We start from the raw sequence: 20,680 nt of genomic DNA, 5'->3' as shown, positions 1-20,680 counted from the left end.
TTAAGATTCACCGTCAGTGCTAAGTGTACAAAGAGAAGTACTAATGCAGGCTCGTTTACACTCCGATACTGCATTCACGCAGCCTCTAAATCATTCCCGAGACCAGCCTTCCTGGATAACTTCTCTCTCGATGACTCGACTCAGTTGAACACTCTGCTACCAACTAGCTCGCCACAGGTGGCAAGTTCCTCCCCTGTCCATCGCACTTCGGTCGACCGGCAAAGCCGGGCACAACGGGAAGATTAACGTCGCAGATTTTGGCTCTCCGCTTGCTTACAAAGTGTTTTCATAAGACGCTAGTAATGACTGAGGTGGTCTAAGAATGATGTTTGTTTTTATTCATTTTTGATGTATGTTCTAGAGTTCCAAGAGAATGAGACAAAAGAATACCCCCAAAAGCAAATGGTTTTGCATACAAATTATTCAAATGACAAGGTGTAATGAAAGACCAACAAGATAATATAAGGAAAGCAAAATGCCAAATGTAAAAACGTATCTTGGGGTTTAAAACGACATGAAGAGACGAACGATCATGAACACTTAGAAGCTTCAAGATCTGTCGATCATGTTGAACCATGGCATCAATTCTTTGTCGTGCCGGCTCTCTGAGCAGTACTCGCAGCCGCTTCATACGCAATTTTGACCGCCGTCTCCATAACTCCCTTGGATATCGTACCCTGATATGCAAACAAATCAGCTGCAAGTGCCCCCGTAAACCTGTCCCTATCCGCCTATGTCAGTATCCAAACGAGCTGATGCAGAGAAGAGACAAGTAATTTACCGTTCGTCATCTGTATACTTTTTTTCGCCCCTATTCTCGCCCCTATTTGTGAGCTTAATTTTGGTCCAGGAATAGTCCCACAAAGGCCCATGCATACACCATGCACGCACATGCCCCTGTGTGATAAACACATTCCTCACTCCCAACTCATGTAACTTCTTAGCAGAGTCGAATACCTCTCCGTTCTCGGAAGATAATTTCTTAGCCTCATCTTCATCGACCACAAGATATGTAATATGCCCCAAAAGACTCTCAGCGATTGAATACGGAGGCGCCTTGGCTAAGAACACCTCAATATTATTGTTTTTGGCACACGTCAAAATCTTCGTAAAGACTTCCTTTTCCAGTTCTGTCGAGATAATGATCAAATCTGGCTTGGGATCGCCTCCGAAGCTCTGAGCATTCTCAAAATCTTTCTCTGTCCAACAGGCAGGCGTGGCCGGATTAGGTTCTCTATAGCGCTCGGTTTCGCCGGTACTTTTCGTCAGTACGTTGAAGCAAACGTCTGTATCTTTGTCCGGCATTATCTTGATGCCGTCTGTACCGATCTTGAATTCCTTAACTTTCGCTATGATCTTTTCCGTGTAATCGTCTCTCCCGATTACACTGACCATCCTGACGTCAGGAACCCGATTGATGCGCCCCTTTTCGAATGCTAGCCCTAAGGTTTGATAAGCCGTGCTTGCAGTAGTAATGCCCTTGATGGCAGCCTCATCTTTGAGTGCTGATACCCCTTTCTCAATATCTGCACCGGGGGGAAGGGGCTGCTCCTTAGTCAGGTCCATGTCGAGTCTCAAAGCCCCTATAACCGCAATAGTCTTCGTGTTGGGTGCCATGATGCAGTCCTGATTGCTGAAAGTGGAGGTACTTGGTGGTGAGAGAATGATAATCGTCAAGCTTTGTGGTCGTGGTGTTGTTTCTTATGGAAGCAAGGCAAGGGAACACCAGATGCTCATTCTTGAGTGTTTACTTATAAGATTGGAACGAACAGAACAGGTGGGCAGAAGATGCCCATCCATTCATATGACTTGTAGGCCTTGGATGGATGAACAGAAGAGGTCATTCTTTGTTAATAGTTACAGGATTTGGACGGGTGAACAGAGGATGTTTGTTCCCAAGTGTTTGCTACAGAATTGGCGTAAAATGCTGAACAGAAGATGCTCATCCTTTGCCTGGCCCCGCGTACCGCATCGATACCCTCCCGTGTTAATATTGTCTCCTATGTTGAATGTTCTCTTCTGTTCTCGCGGACTGCTTACCAGAACATCTTCTTTATTAATCAAAATCATTCGCTTGCAACTGTAATGCTTCTGCCAAGACCCATGGCTACCTGACAGGATCCCTCGACCGTCCCTGATTCTCAATCGCCCACAGCTCACCAAACCGACTCCCCTCCGTCTCAACAAGCTCCTTCGGGCTGCCCGTCTCGATGACGCGCCCCTGATCCATGACGATCACCGCATCAAAGAAGTCCATCACCATGTCCAGGCGATGCGACACCATCACAATCGTATACGTCCTAAACTCCTCCTTGATAATCTCCTGCATCAACCTATCCGTCGCGTGATCGACGCTGGAGCTGACCTCATCCAACAACAAGATCCCGCCGCCGCGCCGCTTGAACTTGGCGTCTTTGACCCGGCGTCGCAGGATCGCCCGCCCAAGGCTGAACAGCTGCTTCTGTCCCGCGCTAAGACTGTCTGCGCTCATGGATTCGCGCAGGCCACCGCGCTCTTCGACAAAGGTGCCGAGTTGCACAGCGCGGAGGACTGAGAAGCACTCTGCGTCTGTGGCTGCGTTGAAAGGGTCGATGTTCGCTTTGATGGTGCTGCCATCGGGGAGGAACACGGCATCTTGGGGCACGGAGATGATGCGGCGGCGGAGAGTTGATCGGTCGATGCGGTGGAAGGGGATGCCGTCCATCTCGATGTTCTTTGGAGAGGACGATACTGGGTCCAGAAGCCGGAGGAGGAGAAGAATGAGTGACGATTTGCCGCTAAGGGGATGAGGTCAGCATTCGTACGCTTCATGGGCAGTCCGATGCAAAGGTGAACTTACCTTCCCGTTCTGCCACACAGTGCAACCTTTTGGCCAGGCTGGATGGAGAAGTTGAGGTCTTTCAATGCGAGATGCGGAGGAGTTGTCGCGCCATCCGATGTTGCTTGCTGTTCATTGCTTTTACATATTGTCAGCGCCGTCTACAAATGGGTTGGGCTCAACTTACTTGTATGAGGCAGAGACGCCGTTGATCTCGATGCGCCCCGTCTCAGGCCACTCTTCGGGCGGCTCTATATCCTCACCTTCGAGGTCTTCAGGGCTAACCTTCTCGGAAAAGGTCTTGATACGAGAAACAGCACCGATCGAAGTCTCGAGCTGGGTGTAGAACCGGACAAGTGATGAAAGGGTCTCGCCCCACGACATCAGAGTGACTAGAGAGGCACCCGTGAAGCCTGAGTTGGCTCGGAGCTGGGTGGCAAGGGTCACAAGAATGACGGCTAAACCGGCCACCATGAGCTGCATCGTGACGACGAGCCATTGCTGGATCATGGCGAGTAGATATGCCGGTCGTTGCGAGGTATCCAACATGTGCTGGTTGTGAGCAATGTCCTTGTGTGCCCAGCCAAAGGCACGTATCGTGGCGACGCCCTTTATGGTGTCAAGGAAATGCGTGCTAGCAACTGTTAGTCAGATACTCTGTAACCGCCTAGTCTTTCGTGTACATACTACAATGGGCTTTTGGACTCGAGATCCAGGAGTCGTAGCTGGCGAGAAGTCCGAAGGTAGAACTTTTGGATGATCCAGCAGAAAGCAATCAACAAGGGATAGCTAACAGCCATGTAGGGGGATGCAACGGCGACTACAGCACCCATACCTATTGACTCGAATCCGGCCAGCACAGCATTAAGCAGCGCCATCGGTAGCTCGTTGTCGATAAGTGTCATGTCCTGGGAGAAGAGATTTGTGATGACGCCAGAGTCTGTTGTAGTGAAGAATGTGAGAGGCGCGTGGATGACAGTCTTCAACGCTTGCTGATGTAAAATGGTGCCGGAGGAGGTGGTCATGTAGATGATCAAGGCAACACCTGCCACCATGAGAGAAACGAGCTGCAACGCCTTGAAGAGGCCGAACAATCCGACGTAGTATCCGCTGCTTTTGTGAAGGGTATCTTCGGCCCAGTACTTCATCCAGATCGTAGGAAATTGGTTCCACACGGAGTACGATGCGGAGAAGAGAACGAATATGATGGTTGATGTTAAGCTCAGACTACGGAAGTAGTGGGCATAGACCCTCACGTCTCCCGTCTGTCTCGACTTCTCCATCATCTCGTCGGCAACGGCCGGAGCCCGCTTCGCTTTCGGAGGTTGACCGGTGATGGGTTTATTGGAAGTCTCAGACCCGAAGTCGGAATCGGTATCAGAGTCTGTGGCCTTCACCCCAAGACTGGCAACATACTTCTTATCGCGCATCAGGTCGGCAAAAGTACCTTCCTCGGCAAGAGTGCCATCCGTCCCCAAGGCGATGATGTGATCTGCCAGTGGCAGGTACTTGATCGCATGTGTGCAAAGTACCGCTGTTGATTTCCGTCGGCGAATGATACCGTCGAGTCCAAACACCCTTCGAAAGACTTCGGACGCTGTGTCATTGTCAAGCCCGCTTAGGATGTCGTCGAAAATGAGGAGATCGCTATTCAGGTACAGGGCACGCGCCAGTGACACACGCTGCTTCTGTCCACCGCTAAGCATGATTCCGTTGCTACCAATCTTCGTATCGTCACCATAGGGGAGAAGCAGAAGGTCCGTCTGAAGCATACATGCGTCGATGATCTCGTCGTATCTGGCTTGGTTGAAAGTCGACCATCCGATAATGTTGTCTTTGATGGAACCGTTTGACAAGAACGGGTTCTGCTCGCAGTACCCGATGGCAGCGTTGCGTGATGGCACAGAGACCAAGCCGGTGTTGAATGGCACTTCACCTAGGAGAACCTTGCAAAGGGTGGACTTTCCTGATGCTACAGGCCCAACCACGAGGGTGAGCTGAGCGGCCGGGATAGAGGCCGTGATATTGTGGAGCACCATCTTATCCGCCGTCCAGCCGAAACTGCCATCAACAAGAGAAATCGCTGGCCTTGAGCTGCTGAATTCGGAGTCTTTCCGATCCGGGAACGTTTCCAGAGAAATGTCATCCGAGTTGTCGCGAAACGGGCTCTCCTCGGACGACCTCTCCTGGAATGCCGAAGGATGGGCAGATTGCCGGAAATCAATGCGTGATTCTCCTTCAATGTACTTTTGAATCCGATTAAGACAAGTAAACGCCGCGATGATGGTCGGAACAGACTGGAAAAGCTGGCCTAATGGGCTGTTGAGAAGGACCAAGAATGAGAAAGATGTGAAGATGGTCGTAGTATCCAGACGTTCTTGCGCGAAGACGAACGTAATTGCGGGAGATAGCATGCTCGGAGCCAATGCAGCAAGCGCCGTGACGATGATCAGCCAGCGGAATTGATTGCCGATGCGCATCTCCTCCACGCGCATTCTCTGGACAAACTCTGCGACAGGCTGCGTGATGCCGGAGATGCGTAAGTACTTCATGTTGGAAATGACATTGGCAGTCAGTCCAACGCGCTTCTGAATCTGAGCCATCCAGCGAGACTGGCGCTCACCGGTAAACTTGGCTACGGCAGCGGTGACGCCGGTGCACACGAGAATGACAATGAGAGGCGCGACGAAGGCTGTACCGAGCTGGCCCTGTAGTAGCCAACATCCAAGTGCAATTTCGATAACGTTGGCCCAGATTTCGTGCAGACTGTAGAAACCACGGACGATACGCTCGGTGTCAGTACTCATGAGAGTCACTGCCGCCGCATCCCCGGTGTCTGTGAGCGCGGCTTCGGTGGTCTTCTTGTAGATAATTGCTGATAGGCAGCCCCGAGACATGTACAAGGCTCGCTGCTGAAAGTAGTAGTACAGAGCCGTGGAGACGGCGATCCCCGTATAGATCAGAACAGCAGCCCCGATAAGACCGTAGCTCATGTTATTTGACGCGTTGTCATCTTGCAGGTACTCGAGAAGAGTTTGGATGAAGAAGGGTTGGCTGAAGCTGAATCCGATGAGGGCGATCCGTGGGGCGACAGGCAAAAGTAGAGGGACAGCCAACGCCTTGGCTAGGTCTTTTGCGAGCCCGTGGTTTTTGCCGCGGTTCTTGCCCTTTTCGAGTTCTTGAGCGAGAGTAATTTGCATCGTCTCGGCTATCATGCCACGGTCGAGAGCATACAAGTCGCCGATCTTTAGGACGTTGCGATAACCGTGGAGGAAGAGGCGATTGAGCCACCAGTAGACGCCTAAACTGAACAAGCCGCTTGTCTCCTCCGGGCTATGTTCTTCGGCGGTCCAGCGAATCCATCGTGATTTCCTCTGGGCCTCGATGACGAGGATGGCAAGCTTTATCACCAGCGAGGCCGTGAACAGTCTTGCGAACAGTTGTGTTGAGAAAGTCCTAGCTACCAACCATGACGTCCTCGTTTGAGCAATGTCAAAGAGAATCTGGAGAAAAACGTAGCCGGTCAAAAGCAACGAGGGCCTAGGTGCTCTGGAGTGTTCGGCATACGATAATCCGACCATGAAAAGCGCGGCGAGGAAGCCGAGAGCTGAGGCCGAGGCGGCAAACCCATCTATGCGCGAGCCACTGGAAGTCGTCTGTAGAATGAGAATTGCGAATTGCAGCGTTGCAAATACTGTTATGATGGCCTAGACGAAGGGAAATTTAGAACCAAGTCTCAGATGAAGTTTGCCCCCATGGACTACTGTCACCTACCAATTTTACGGTTTGAAATGTTTTGGCACCAACGATGCGCGGTTTGCGAGCAAGGTAGGCAACGCGCGGAAGTGAGAGAGCGATAAAAACGGCTGCGGGGATGATGGCTAAGAATATCCTCTCGAACCGAAGAGTAAAATCAAAATCACCGCGGCAGCCTTGAACACTAGGCCCGAGGGAGTCGTCGTTGAGACATCTCGAGCTCATTGTTCAGATCGGTCTTAGCAGTGAGCGTTGATGTATGTAATGGCTCGTCAAGGGTGCGCTATTCGCTGAGAATACCAGGGGCCAATGCTGGGTCAAACTCAATGGCTTGAATGAGTGTGAGATTTGTTTGGCGGAGAAGGCAGGGCTGGGCAATCCGAAAGCTATGAGAAACCGACAAGACTTAATCGATCAATAAAGAGGCTTGTCAAACAAGCTTAAATGATTGCACCCGAACAATGACCGGGCGAGCCACGAGGTTGAGCTTACTTCTCGGGCCCGGCGTTGATGCCTGTTGTTGACTCACGTCAGGCGACATCTCTTCTAGTCTGACCAACAAGTTTGCGCAATCTTTGCCAAGTTGACGCGGAGACCTTAGCGAAACATAGGTGCTTTGCAGGTATCAGAGATGGGCTACGAGTCCATGTTGTCGTGTCGGCGGCAAAGATTGAGAACGTAAGCACTGAGACTGTCCTTACCATCATTGGGAGGCTTTTGGTGAGCAAACGCCATTGCACCCAGAGAGTCGGCGGGACAAAGTGCCGATTCATGTCAGACTGCAGCGATTGCTGAGCTCGCACCGGGTAACAGCCGACGCGCCATGTCGAAAGAGGAAGGTCGAATGCGTTCGGATTTTTGCTTGGTGGTTTCTCTTATGGAAGATAGAGCCTAGAGGATAGCACGGCACGCGGCCAACAAAAGTTCTGCATCGAAAGAGACGCGTGGAGGCTCTAATCTCTTCGGACCGCCTCCGACTAGGACACCGTTTGTTGGAAACATGATGCTCGAACTTGAGGTTCAATCTCCGCCAGAGTAAGACCGGAGTCTCCGTGTTAGGGTTCCGCATCTCAAGGCCATGCCAGATCGATAGATAGGATTACGATCCTTGCCAAGCACATCTTCGCCGCGAGGGACACCCTTGGTCGGCCGAAAGAAGGGGCATATGATATCCACATCGCCGGCCGTTGAAGTTTGGCGGGTTTGCACTGGATTACTTTGGTGTCTTGGGGCACTACCCACAGCTACTCCAGCTGATGACGACTGGTTCGAAAATTGCTGACAAGTCGACACCCGTAACAAGAATCAGCGAGAAATAAGACTACAAGATAGTTAGGATAGACGCGTAGACTTGATGCAGGCGACACTTTCGCAACCACGAATCTGATGACGAGTCCAACAGCGATTCATGTAGACACTGTTGCTGATCGTCGGATGCTGACTGTGGCAGAAGAGGTTGGGCAACTTCAACATCTGTTGACGGCAACAAAAAGAAGAGTCATCCCAGAGTACTCTGCGGTCATCATCTGTCTGATGTCTGCTGCTGCATGGCATTGGTCATCGCACAAGGCAAGGCTCACAGTTTGCGACTTCGAAGCTTTGAAAAAGTTGGTGGGGTTGAGCGGTGCGGGGCAATTGACTGGGAATATCTAGCCTTGATTACCTAATATCCTGGGTCGGACGTTATTATGTAAGATCTCGGCAGTCAGCACAGCCACTATGGAAGATCACCAGCCTCAACCTCACGCCATACTCCATCCATGACAAGATCTCGAGCCACGCCAACTCCCAAAGTTTCTCCCAGAACAAAGAGTCTGAGTGTCCACAGCTGGGCACAGCTGGTCTCCTCCCTTCAGCCAAGAATCCGAACCCGAACCGAGCTGCTCGCGTCGTATTGCTGCTGCAGATTCCAGTACCGCTGTGCAGCTGCCAGCACACTGCAGAGCACAGCACATGCATAGGCAGCTTCCGCTCGGCCTCGCAAGCTGAAGCTGATCCATCCAAACCTGCTGGGTGTGCCTGGAAGCATGTTGTCATCTCCTCCGGCCGGCACCGCTGTCCGACCCTCGGAGCACGCAGGATCGGCCACGCTGCCAACTCCCAACAGCCGCCAAGCTTCAGCGTCAGGCGATGCATGATTCCAAGACCGAGGCAATAGTCATCTCCAACCAGACCAAGCTAAGCCGAGCTGACCTTGGATTTTTGTGCTTCTGAGGTGGACTGATTATATATCTGAGAACAGAAAACATTAAAAAGGGCCAACAATTCCCAAGGGGTTTGCAGAATTTGGGCACACCGTCACGTACCATATTGGACCCTAACAATCACAAACACCAGTCACACATAGACACGTCAGGTCTTTGGATTCACCAACAACCTCTAGGTTGGAACAGGGTTCATTTTCCACCGCTCATCTACGGAATCATAAACACGAGCACTCCCTCGAAGAACCGAACATTGGATCACAACCACCCAGGAGGAACTCATCGAGACCAAGACAGTTGCCCTCAGGAAGAACCAATCATCGATATACCTGGCAGGCAACCCCCCCCCCCCAAAAAGACCACAAAAAACGCCCAGCATGTGCATCGTTCTACTCACCACCGCCCATCCCGACTACGCTCTCATCGTTGTCGATAACCGGGACGAGTTTATCCTACGCCCAACGTCCCGCCCGCACTGGTGGACTCATCCTTCCGGCGCTACTGTTCTCTCTGCCCGCGACCTTCAGAGAGCGGAGAAGGGCACCTGGCTCGGCATCACCAAGACCGGCCAGCTCGCAGTCCTCACAAACTACCGCGAGACAGATACACAGGATTCCAAACACCCCATCCACGCTGCCCGCAGCCGTGGTGGCATGGTCACCGCCTGGCTTGGTTTCGACCCCACAGAGCCCGCTTCAACGTCGGTGAATCACCTCGTCAAGGATGGTGGTGTCAAGGGCGTCGGTGGCTTTTCCATGGTAGCAGGCAAATTGAAACGAAAGCGCGGCACCGACGAAAAGCCCGAACATGCGCTCGAGGGTATCGCCATCATCTCCAACCGGTGTGATGACCTGCAGGACGTACCGTGGATCGGAGAACAGCGGGGCGAGGTTTACGGTCTTAGCAATACCGTGTACGACGACCCCAAGCCGTGGCCCAAGGTTGAGAATGGAAAACGTCTGGTCAAGGAGGCCATTCAGGAAGCTGTTACGGACAATCTGAATGAGGATGCTCTAGCTGAGCGCCTATTCAAGGTCCTGGATACCGATACGCTTCCCAAGCACCCTGATATGAGCCTGGCGGACTACATCAAGGAGTTGAAGCAATCCATCTTCGTACCTGCCTTGGGCGACGAGAGCCATCGAAAAGCCATGGAGGAGGCAGTCTCCAGAGGCCCAGGTCAATGGGCCACGGATGACCAGAAGGCAGCCGAAGGCCTACAGCTGGGCGAACGACCCGATCCTCCTGCCCAAGGCACCATGGGCTTCGAGGTGGGTTTGTACGGGACACAGCGGCAGACCATCATCATGGTTGACTGGGACGGCAACGTGACATATCGCGAGAGAGCATTGTGGGATGGCAATGGTAATGTCATTGAAAGAGGCCAAGGTGACGAGGTCTTTAAGTTCAAGATTGAGGGTTGGGAGAACTGAAGAGTCTGGCTCGTATAGAGACGGTATTGCATGTAAAGGGCCTCGCATCATCGGCATCGGCGCTGGAGGTTGTTCTTGCCCCATGCATCATATTTGACATGGCATACTTAATGAGACAAGGAATTATGAGCATTTGAAGTCACAGTAAGAGCGAGGCTTTGATGGGGAGTGATGGGAAGTGACGTTCAGCGGATGTACATTGATATGGTAGAAGCTGCCTCCCTCACCTGGTTTGGAAGAAACATCGCGGCAGGGGCATCGGAAGAAGTTGACGACGATGGCAACGACAATGGCACTCGACCTTCCTCTCGCGATGAGTCTCAACCATCTTTCTCTGTCGCTCGGCAAGAGCTGCATGTGAGTCGACATCTGTTCAAGGTCCTCGACCGTGCGCTCGATGTCGACGCGTCCTCCAAACATCCAACAACATCAGAGCACTTTTCATCTGAACCTCACTTTTGGCTCACCTCGCCACGGCTGCGATACACCGCTCTGGCTGCGTATTCCAACACTGAAATTCTCGCCTCGTCTGATTTAATTCTCGTAATTCACTTTTTTCTCCAGACAATGTCCCCCGCCGGGTCCGGATCGCTTGGCCTGGTCCTGCTCGCCCACACCACTCGCTGCATCATCACGATTTCGTATTTCTGCATCGACCTGGCCAACGCCAACCTCCGCCTTTTTTCTCTTTGGGCCAAGTCTTGTTTTCTCGCGGCTAGTCTCAACTTCCATTCCTTCACTCAGTCCATCGCCATCATTGTTGCCTCTTCAAAGCACGCCCTTGGAGCCAGCCAGGTAACTATCACCGTCCTCATTTGGGCGATTCCCTACATCATTTTCCTTGAGTGCGTCCTGTATGTTGCCGCACTCATCATTCTGCTGGAAAAATGCGAGACCGTCTATCTGCATCTTCGTTCCTCCCGCTTCGGAACCGCAATTCTCGGGGACCAAAACACACCACGTCGCGCCCAACCATCTCAGGACCTCTTGGGCCTGTCCAGCGTAGCAGCGGACCGGATCTTGAGCGTGCCGAAGCAATCACCGTCGTTTCGAGCATCAACGACACCGAAAAACAATACTCAGACATCTCCCAGCCGACCTCAGACGCTGATTCGGGAAGAGGTCATTCGACTCTTGGCCCTACTCGACAAGGTGGTATCCTCAAGACTTCCCAAGCAAGCAAAGCTTATGGAGCCCTCGAGTCTGTCAATCCCGACCATCGAAAATCCCAAGGAGAAACCAACCCGCCTCTTCAGCGGCAGGATGTCCTATCCGGTCGTGGAAGCTACCAACCATATCTCACTTCTCAAAGACAAGCTACTGTCAAAGATCGTCGAGTATTGGGGGAGATTTCCCACGCCAACGCTGACAATACGCGCATTCCATATTCAGATGAGCCCGCTCTTACGCAGTGCGAGAGACTTCATTCCCAAGAGAACCAGCTCATATCGCCTTCAGAAACAGCAGCCCAACTGTCCATGGCAAGATCTCATGGAGTTAGACGACTGTCAGCCAGTTTCACCACAGGCGGACCGTTGTCCAGCAATCCAACTATCGCCAGCTTCCCCGTCATGGCCATCAAAAATACCACACACCTGCGAGGGCCGCCTCATACATCCGTGCCTCCCGAAATCGAAAGAGGTGCGGAAGAGACGATTGAAAGTTCTGGCGGAAACAGCCCTGAACTCGGAGGTCGTCAAAAGCAATCAAGATCGCCCAAAGGCGGAATAGAGAAGCAGCGACTACCTAAATCTCGCACTTTTACCGTTCTGTCCAACCTCACCGCCTCTCTCTCTAGAACATCTCTAGCCAGCTTCACGGGAAGTGATCGTAAGGCCTCTCTGCAGACAGTGGCATCTCGCAAGACCAGCAGTTCTTCGACTCTTACAACTAGCATTCCGACTAGAGCCCCCACCCCCATGTCTCCTGAGGTCAACCCACTCATCATTACGACAGCGCAGCCATCGGCTTACTGGTCAGGTCGTTTCATGTCTCTACAGGATCGTTTCCAAGGCGAATCCCTTCAAGAGCAGACTCTATCAATCTTTGTCACAGCCCACGCCTCCAAGGCCAGTATTCTTGCGCAACAACGTGCCGCCTATCAAGGCCGTGGCAATCTACCTCTCAGCACCACAACAGCCCTTGACCGCTACGGCACTGCCGCTATCCAAGAAGCTAAGCGACTCTCGGACGAAGATAATCGCAGTCTCCGCATCTTCCTCCACCTCCAAGCACTTTGCGGTACACCCGAGGCCCAGAAAAGCTTGCACGCATGGCAAGAGGCGTATGCTCGAAGAATGGGACGCAGCGTGCTCCTGCCAGAAGGCACGAACTCGGACAGGGGGTTCGTTGCGCGGCTTTTCAGTGGAAGCGGAGGTGGAAGACGGAGCTTCGGCAGCTCCCAGTTGGAGAGAGAAGCTGGCAAAGGCAAGCATGGGAACGTCATGCGGGCAAGCATTATGTGATTGTCTGGAGTACGTCGCTATTGAGGGGTTATTGTAGATCATGGTTATTGGCGTTTAACTTCATTTGTTGGGTCTGTTTGGACTTGGGGAGGGGGAAAGCTGGAGGTGTACAGGGACGGAGGCATCAACACATTGTTCGATTCGGTCGGGGAGAGTCTTTGTCGTACAGGAGGAGTGTACGAGGAAAAGGACCCTTATGTCCATGCATTGTTTTTAGATGGCGTTCACCAGAGATGGAGGTTACCAGAGACCAAAAGTTAGCTGTCAAGAACAATACCCATTTGCTTTCTACACCAGCCTGGACCATCTCCATCCCAAAAACGCCTGCCAATGCATGTAGCCGCCCTGCAATATACCTGGGGCGCCTCTAGACCTGTGCCTGGGTCTATCTATGTCTCTCGGAATAGCACCATAGCGCCTCTGTCTAATCCTCAGCCTTCTTTCTCAACTTGAGGTAGTCCCTAATTTGCTCGTGTTTGCTAGCAAAGAACATGCCAAGCTTATCGTTGCGCCATGTCAATACGCCAATCTCTGCCGCGTAGCCCGCAATGTCCTCGTACTCCCTAGGACTGTCGAAATCACGGAACAAGAAGCCGCTCGTGGTCGTCATGCGTTCTGTCTCGAGCTGCCACAGCCGGATTTGGTCGACGACGGTGGGTGGCAGGACGGGCCGGTTCCGTACCGCGGCCATGCGGTGCATCTGTTCGTGAGCGTGGGCGGCGAGGTACGAGATGATCTGGTCGGCTGTGATGCCGCGCTCGACGGCGTTGCGAATCGAGTTACGAGTGAGGCGGCCCGATACCATGTCGGAGAAACGCAACTTGAGCTTGCAGAAGAGTGAGAGGACGGCGATTTGGAGCGGTGTCTGGCCGTAGGCGTAGATGCGGTAGTTCGTCTCGACGATGATGCTGCCGCCCTTGTTCTCCTCGCTTCCGCCGGGGGTCAGGCCGTTAGAGGGCCGTGGACCAGTGGCTGCAGCGAGAGCCGCGGAGAAGCCTGCCCCTGCGCTGCGAAGGGCGCTGGAGCTGCTCGTAAGTGTCGTAGCCAAGCGGGTTGGGAAGTATTGTTGGGTTTTGTGTTGGGGGATGTAGATGAGGCCAAAGTCGAGTAGACTGGGAAGCATGTTGCGCCGTGGTTCCGTGAGGGCCTGGGTGTCGTAGGCTCTGCCGAGCTCGAGACTCGCGAGGAGGAATAGGAAGCTGAGAGCGTCGGTGCTCTCCATTCCCGTAACGGCGGAAGCGTGCTCAGTGGCTTCAAGCCAGAGCAGTAGGAGGGTCCAGACCTGGGCGTTGGCCTCTTGAAGGAGGAAGGTGAAGCCGGCCTGTGTGATGCCGACGGCACCGTTGGCGCGACGTACGAGCGCACCGGCGGCGAGCAGATCCTTAACAGACGCCTTAGGTCCGCTGACATCGGCGCCACCGGGGTTCACGGTGTTGACTATGTAGTGGAGGATGTCCTCCCACTTGCGACGGGCGTAGCGATCGAGGAACGGGACGGTGATTTCGGGCGGGATGGGGAGGGAGGAGGGCACGCCGAAGGAGTTGTGGGATCCGCCGCCTTCGAGTGCGAGCCGTAGCGAGTTTTTGAAGTTTGTCGTGAGCTGCATCTCTTGTGGCCGTTCTTTGGAGGGAGGTGTGATTTGGAGGATGTGCAGGCTGCGAAGGGTCGAGATTGCCTGGTCTTTTTGCCTAAGAGAGCAGGATGATGTGTTAGACGGCGCAAGTATGTGACTAGTTGGACTTCAGCGCGCACCTTCTTGAGTCCGGCTTGACCCAAACATCGAGGTCCTCTAGCAGCATAGGCTGCGGCATGTATAGGATAGCCATGACGATGGTTTTCGCTGGGCTTCTGGGTCAGCGACCATGCTCTTTCTCCAACAAAACAACCCAATGCCCAGAGTTATCGATCCTAGGGGAGGTCATGGCTTCTCACCCAGCGGCGGAATCATCCTGCGGAAGATGGCAAAGGCCGCAGAGGGTTGCAGGTACAGCTTCCTAAAGGTCGTGCCGGGCAGCTTCTCCAGGTAGTCGGCCAGCTGGAGCGATTGACCCGAGCTGACCGACATGATGGGCGATTTGCGCGCTGGGTTTTGGGTAGAGGAGGGAACGAAGATGTGAGTCAATGTTATCTCATGTTCGTATGGGCGGCGCGGGGTTTCGGACTCGAGTTCGGAGACGGGTGGTGAGTCGAAGTGATAGAGCTGTCGTGGATTGTAAGAGTTCACGATGGTTTGCGACCAGGCGAATTGTACGGCGCAGCGATCATTCAATCATCAACTGGGCAAGCAGGGGTCTACGGAGGTTTCCGCCTTAGGCAGGGGCTCTCGTGGGTTGTGCCTGGCTGGAGCTTGGGGGTTTCTTATCTTATCGAGATGCCGATAAGAACTGTTATCAGCCAGAGATAGGTACGTACTGTCGTCCGCACGTCATATTCCCCGTCGCGAATCCCTTCCCGAAGCTCGCCGAGTTCACCTTGAAACTTATTCTCACCAATTTTCATCACTTTGCCCACCGTCCAAAGCTCAAATATGGCCCCGAAGCTGCCTCCGTTGCGTTTCGTGCGCTCAGTGAGTTTTTACGACAAATTATGGCCGGCAATTGAGTCTAATTGCCCCTTAGGTCTTCAACTCCTTTACCAAAGACTCTGGACTTGAGCCGAGGTAAGCTGGCTTGCATACATTCTGTGGTCACCTAATGAGTGCTGACACGACATCAGGCTTCTTGGCAACAACGTATGTTCGAACATTCATGCATAGGCGCGATACTCTACTCACAGCTGAGCAGTTTCGAGTGACTGGCGCATCGGTGGGCAAAGTGGATTTTGAGTTGGCAATCCAAAAGGAGCACACGGTACGTCTCCTCCATGTCCGCGCATAGCAAAAGGAGCCATTTGTTGAGACAAATCGATCCATAGAACCGCCTTTCCACGATCCATGGCGGAACCCTTGCTAGTCTCGTTGACCTCGGTGGCTCTCTCGCCGTCGCTTCCAAGGGACGGTTCATGACCGGTGTCTCAACTGACATCAACGGTGAGTATTCAAGTCTATCTATCGGCTCTCACAATTCACTCCATGATCACTAGTGAACTTGTCAACTTACTGCAATAGTCACGTATCTAAATCCTGGAGGCAAGCCAGGCGACATCATGACAGGCACCGCTACCTGTGATAAGAGTACGTTGTAGCCCTGTCCAAAGTAGCGAGCTCAAACTAATTCTTCGAAGTGGGCAGAACGCTTGCGTATACAACAGTCACATTCTTCAATAGCAAGGGCGAGTTGGCTGCAAGAGGAAGCCATACCAAGTAAGGATCTTCCTTAGCACGATCCAGCACTTTGCTGACTTATATCCAGATACATTGCCAAGACCTGGGGATCAGAGGACTTCGTTGCACCTGAAGAGTATGTTGCTGAAGAAGAGAAATGAAACGTGCGGTGGACCTAGGGTGTATAGGCTCCATTCAACAAAATCAAAGTGAATGGAGGTACGATGTATTAGATATCGTGTATTCGTAAGTCAGAAGCATCGAGTATCAACACGCATTATCTGGTATCATGCTGTTCCTCGCTCGTCCCCAATTTCCAACCAAACTAGGCGTAACTATCACGCCCCCTGTGCTCTACTTGCAAGAACGGATCTTCCCCCCCATTGATCTCGACCAAATCAATATACACTGTTGGCAGTGGTAATATGGGCCCCCGATGCCTCTTCATCATTCAGCTTCGCGGGCTGCACCAGTTCCCCTCGCCTATTGAGGCCGTATTTATCCTGAGTGGCCAGCAAGTAGAGCATGATGAAAACAGCGAAGCTGCCCAAGATACCGACGACTAGGGAGACGATGCTGAACCAAGTGTAAGTGTCGTAGTTGTAATAGTAGTACCCGTATTGCGAGGAAAGCTGAGCAAAGAGCGACCAGACTGCACGGACAAGCCAAATGATGCTAATTGCGAGCGCAAGATTTGAGGCCTAGCCGTCATATGTTAGCACTCAGTATCAATTTACAGCCGCATCGCCTGATACAGAGGGACGGCGGAGAACGAAGCAAGAACTGACTTTATGCAAAGGACCCTTGAGGGCGTTCTTGCGGACCAGGGCAATGTATGTGACGGCACCAATGGCGCACAAGAGGTTGAAGATACCACAAATGAGATCGAAAATCTGAGCCACCAGTCTTCTCATCATCACCCTCTCGTAATCGCTGCTATCATAGTTCCAAGAATAGTAGCCCTCTCTGGTACTCAGCCAGAGGCACATTGCCGTGAAGCTGAGCACCGGGATCAAGATGACGGCGCCGAAAGAGAACGACTTCCCAATCCGGAAGCGTTTTGACGTCTCGTCGACGCGGAGGAGGGTGAATGCGCGGGCGAGGTAGAAGAGTGCCAGGAAAGTCAAGGCCTGGCTGACGTCGAAGAACCAAGAAAGGATGGACGAGGTGTATGAGATAAACTTGGCCAATGTGGAGTCGTACGAATATGTGCTTCCATGTGCAAGAGAGATGATGTTGAGAATGACGTAGAAGAGTTCGGAACTGGAGACAATGTTAATGTTAGCCGCCGTCAAACAGATGGAGTTGTGGTGCTTACAATAGCCACAGCCCCAGGGCTGCTTTGGTGATGGCCACCCATCGGCGAGTAGGGTCATGATAGCTTTTTGAAGTCTTTCGGAGAAGGAGAATGAAGAATACGGAGCCTGCAACAACAGCTAGGGCGCTCACAACAGTGAATACGATCCCCACGATATTTTGAGTATCATAGTGACTCATGTTTGAGAGGGCGTTGTGGTTCCGTTTCTCTGTAGCAACACCTGAGTCTGTTTCTCGTGAATATCTGGATCAAATCTGTTGTTTTTGTTGAGTTGAGAGGATGGGCAATGGGCTGGGCTACACAAGTAAGTCTGCTCTTCTCTTCTGACTTAAGTATGGCCAGCCGTCAAACAAAAATGAGCGGTCTCACGAGCATAGCCTGCTCAACATCCGCTTTGGATTCTCGCGTACAAGTGTCTCACCCCGGCCGGGCGAAGGACGCCTGGCGTATGCTGTGCCGCACTAGCCCCGGGCAATTGCAGTTTTACCCACTGCGCCCGGTTTCCACTCTGCCACTTCTCCTGGGCGCGACACATGGCTCGGTACCAACCAGAGGAGCCTGATGTTCGCAGCCAAGAAAGTCCAACAAGCGAATTGCTGTTATTTGACCTACAAGGATGGCAATATTGACCCCAGCCTCCTAGTATCACAAGTCGGTGTCTTGGGGTTGGCTGCAGAAAAAGAACAGGCACTGACTTGGACTGGTGACTAGTACTTGCAAGGCCTGACTACCCTTGTCCATCTCCTTATGGCTGATTCGTGGTCAATCACCAGCCTGAGAGCGCTGTAGGCTTAGAGCCAAGCCTCTTTTCTAGCTTAATTCAAGCATAATTCCTCTTCTCCTGGTGAGCTCGAGGTTGAAGCCGCCCCCAAAGTCTCAACAACAGATGGCATTGCGTTGATACTCTCCAGGATGATGATGACTATCTGACTTCCGTGTAACATCATAAGTAATTGAACGAACTGCTTATTTTCAAAAAAAGATAGTAGACGGTGTTAACGAGGGAATGCCACGCTGCCTTGCGATGTGATTGTGGAAAGTAGTGTCCCTCGCCCTAGAGCACCTAACAATATTTGGTGTCCGCAAGATGAATGATCACCAAAGTGTACTTATCACTGCGTTTATTCCACTTGTCCAGGCCTTTGCCGAACTTGAGGGCATCATGGTCGGGCAGTAAATGCTGCAGCCTGTTAAGCCGTAGCGCCTTGGCAACGGGCTCCGCCCCTGGCAAAGCCTCGTTGTAACGAACATGACAAATGTGATAGGCTTGCTTTTCCTCTGTGGGTAACCATTTTGGCAAACGGGGCCTGCTGCAGCGAATGTGAGAACCTCTCGGGCAACGTGACGTGGAATGACTGATGCTATGTGAGGTAGAGTATGACTTCGAGTCGCCTTGATATTTCCAACCATTAGACGACGTTCTCTGCACGAATACCACAACGGTGTAGAGACGGTTTCGTACATTCACTTATCTGACCTCACACGCACTCCTCTCCGGGGGATAGCAACATTTCGCCCAGACAACTAGCCTAGGAAGATGCAAGATGCAGCTCGAGGCATCATCCGCACCACTGAAAAGTGCGATGACGAATGGCAGTAACTCGTCTTAGTTTGTACATAGATTCGGAACTTGAAAGTAAATACAAGAAGATATTTCCAGACCACCCAGCAGCTCCGCCAACTACCTTAGCACACATTCGGCCCAGCCTCCAGAGCCGAAGCAACGGTCTCGGCAACCGCATCGTGGATGGGGTAAGTAGGATGCAGCGTGTTGAGCCAGAAGTACTCGTTGACTGGGTAGGTGCAGCTGTCAATGAGGGTGTCCTGAGCAGTCGTACCGCTGTTCAAAGGTTAGCTTCTACGTGCAGGCTCTTCGAATTCGAGGGTGACTTACTCCTTGTACGCGTCACAGTATCCAGTAGTGTTCTTGTACCCCTTGGTAGCATCAAACTTGGCCACGTTATCAAGCACACCGTTGAATACCCCGTTGGCATCAACGACCCACGCGTTTGCGCCCTCCCACGTCGTGACATTCTTCGCCATGGCGTTAACCCTGCCGTTGAAATCAGCAACGTCATCTTTGCAGAGCTTCTGCGCGTCCGCGTTCTCGGCAAGGAGCATCGGCGTCCGGTCGACAGGCGGCGTCGTCAACCACACAAAGTTCCTCGCGCCCGCCTCGTACAGCTCTTTGGCCAGACCCTGGTAGACGTCCACGATCTTGGTGTTGAGCGCAGAGGTAGCATCGGCTCCGTTCCAGTACGAGTTGCCGATATCGTTGACGCCGATCCAGAAGGCGAATACTGAGTCCGCGCCCGTCCAGGCCGGCGCTGTCTTTGCGGCGTAGGCATTGCTGAAGAGCGTCTGGACCTGGTCCTTGAGGGTGAGTACCGTATCGGCGTAGGGTTTGACGAGGTCGGCGTCGACAGTGGCGCCGCCGTAGGCGAGGTTGTAGGTGTACAGGAGGGATGCGTTGTGCTTGACGGTGAGGTAGTCGACCCAGTTGGGGCCGTTGCAGGAGGTCCAACCCGGGTAGGAAGGGTTCCCAAGGGGATTGGCGGGGTTAGGAGCTTCTAGGGAGGTGTTGAAGCCTGTGATCTGTTAGCTGGATGACACTAATTCGAGGCCGCCAAGTATCGTGCCTGTCTGGGAGTACGAGTCGCCGCTGGTAATTGTTAGCGTGTATGTAGGACAGAGCGCAGAAGTGTTGCAGACTTACAAGACGAAAGCGTGCTTGACATTCGCAAACCCAGGCCACTCCGCCGTTGCGGTACAGGCACGCTTCTCAAGAGCGCTCGCCCCAGCAGCCAAGAGGCCGGTCGTCAAGATCCGTGACTTCATTGTGTCCTGCACCTATCAAGTAAAGAGTGTGTTTTCAAAAACGAACGACTTGGTCGGGAAGAATGGAAAGACAGGCGGGGATGCGGTAGATCAACATGAACGATCGACGGGAACCCAGCAACACCTATATAAACACGGTCGCTTTCGTACCCGTCATGACGGAAAACTCGCTCTGCGAAGGGGGTTTGACAATTAATCTACACCTTACCAGACCCATTAAGCCCCCGGAGCCCCTCAATTAACGGAAGGGAGCGAAAAAGCTTGGGACCCCCAGGCCCCCGGGTCCTCGGATTGCTCCATGGGCGGGGCATAGTCTCTTCTTCCTCGCTGTCCGAGCTTGAAGTCTTGATTGACCTCTGCCGATGTACCCGAAGCGGCAGTATAGGACGGTTCCCTAAAGGCTCGCCGGACAATCGGCACGGCAGCTGCGTGCTCGTCACGTTGAGGCTCAAAGTCTTGTCTAGCGAGGTAATCAGGGGTCATCGAGTTCTTCCCGTTCATCCAAAAACCGCCACGAGTCGATCAAAGTGTGGAGATCGAAGACAAATAGAGTGAAGGTGGGCCGGCCTGAGACCGGACGAGACAA

General features: G+C 52.7%; 8 protein-coding genes across 8 annotated transcripts; 3 read left to right on the top strand and 5 right to left on the bottom strand.

Moving 5' to 3' along the window:
* Nucleotides 1-777: 777 nt before the first annotated feature.
* On the bottom strand, nucleotides 778-1,617 carry CPAR01_00382 (ribokinase; the record flags this gene model as incomplete). The annotated part of the gene is made up of 1 exon (XM_060484674.1): nucleotides 778-1,617. The coding sequence occupies one exon, from the start codon at nucleotides 1,615-1,617 to the stop codon at nucleotides 778-780; it is 840 nt and encodes a 279-aa protein (XP_060355531.1).
* Nucleotides 1,618-2,107: 490 nt separating this feature from the next.
* Nucleotides 2,108-6,799, bottom strand: CPAR01_00381 (ABC transporter; the record flags this gene model as incomplete). Its single annotated transcript, XM_060484673.1, has 5 exons — nucleotides 2,108-2,777; nucleotides 2,840-2,956; nucleotides 3,006-3,452; nucleotides 3,506-6,525; nucleotides 6,593-6,799. The coding sequence occupies 5 exons, from the start codon at nucleotides 6,797-6,799 to the stop codon at nucleotides 2,108-2,110; spliced, it is 4,461 nt and encodes a 1,486-aa protein (XP_060355530.1).
* A 2,356-nt stretch (nucleotides 6,800-9,155) lies between these two features.
* Nucleotides 9,156-10,211, top strand: CPAR01_00380 (uncharacterized protein; the record flags this gene model as incomplete). Its single annotated transcript, XM_060484672.1, has 1 exon — nucleotides 9,156-10,211. One exon carries the CDS (start codon nucleotides 9,156-9,158, stop codon nucleotides 10,209-10,211), a length of 1,056 nt encoding a protein of 351 aa, XP_060355529.1.
* Nucleotides 10,212-10,415: 204 nt separating this feature from the next.
* Nucleotides 10,416-12,676, top strand: CPAR01_00379 (uncharacterized protein; the record flags this gene model as incomplete). Its single annotated transcript, XM_060484671.1, has 2 exons — nucleotides 10,416-11,707; nucleotides 11,773-12,676. The coding sequence occupies 2 exons, from the start codon at nucleotides 10,416-10,418 to the stop codon at nucleotides 12,674-12,676; spliced, it is 2,196 nt and encodes a 731-aa protein (XP_060355528.1).
* Nucleotides 12,677-13,100: 424 nt separating this feature from the next.
* CPAR01_00378 (transcription factor tfb2) lies at nucleotides 13,101-14,741 on the bottom strand (the record flags this gene model as incomplete). The annotated part of the gene is made up of 3 exons (XM_060484670.1): nucleotides 13,101-14,364; nucleotides 14,429-14,516; nucleotides 14,609-14,741. 3 exons carry the CDS (start codon nucleotides 14,739-14,741, stop codon nucleotides 13,101-13,103), a joined length of 1,485 nt encoding a protein of 494 aa, XP_060355527.1.
* Nucleotides 14,742-15,203: 462 nt separating this feature from the next.
* On the top strand, nucleotides 15,204-16,099 carry CPAR01_00377 (thioesterase superfamily protein; the record flags this gene model as incomplete). The annotated part of the gene is made up of 8 exons (XM_060484669.1): nucleotides 15,204-15,242; nucleotides 15,295-15,335; nucleotides 15,392-15,407; nucleotides 15,460-15,525; nucleotides 15,590-15,704; nucleotides 15,783-15,848; nucleotides 15,899-15,977; nucleotides 16,027-16,099. 8 exons carry the CDS (start codon nucleotides 15,204-15,206, stop codon nucleotides 16,097-16,099), a joined length of 495 nt encoding a protein of 164 aa, XP_060355526.1.
* A 237-nt stretch (nucleotides 16,100-16,336) lies between these two features.
* Nucleotides 16,337-17,435, bottom strand: CPAR01_00376 (uncharacterized protein; the record flags this gene model as incomplete). The annotated part of the gene is made up of 3 exons (XM_060484668.1): nucleotides 16,337-16,639; nucleotides 16,727-17,201; nucleotides 17,257-17,435. The coding sequence occupies 3 exons, from the start codon at nucleotides 17,433-17,435 to the stop codon at nucleotides 16,337-16,339; spliced, it is 957 nt and encodes a 318-aa protein (XP_060355525.1).
* Nucleotides 17,436-18,942: 1,507 nt separating this feature from the next.
* CPAR01_00375 (fungal cellulose binding domain-containing protein) lies at nucleotides 18,943-20,094 on the bottom strand (the record flags this gene model as incomplete). The annotated part of the gene is made up of 3 exons (XM_060484667.1): nucleotides 18,943-19,096; nucleotides 19,151-19,844; nucleotides 20,028-20,094. The coding sequence occupies 3 exons, from the start codon at nucleotides 20,092-20,094 to the stop codon at nucleotides 18,943-18,945; spliced, it is 915 nt and encodes a 304-aa protein (XP_060355524.1).
* Between the last annotated feature and the right edge of the window lie 586 nt (nucleotides 20,095-20,680).

Source organism: Colletotrichum paranaense (genome assembly GCF_030867605.1).
Source record: "Colletotrichum paranaense strain IMI 384185 chromosome Unknown Scaffold_1.1, whole genome shotgun sequence".
NCBI lineage: Eukaryota > Fungi > Ascomycota > Sordariomycetes > Glomerellales > Glomerellaceae > Colletotrichum > Colletotrichum paranaense.
The sequence above is the reverse complement of the archived record's forward strand: the minus strand, read 5'-3'. Positions and strand labels throughout refer to the sequence as shown.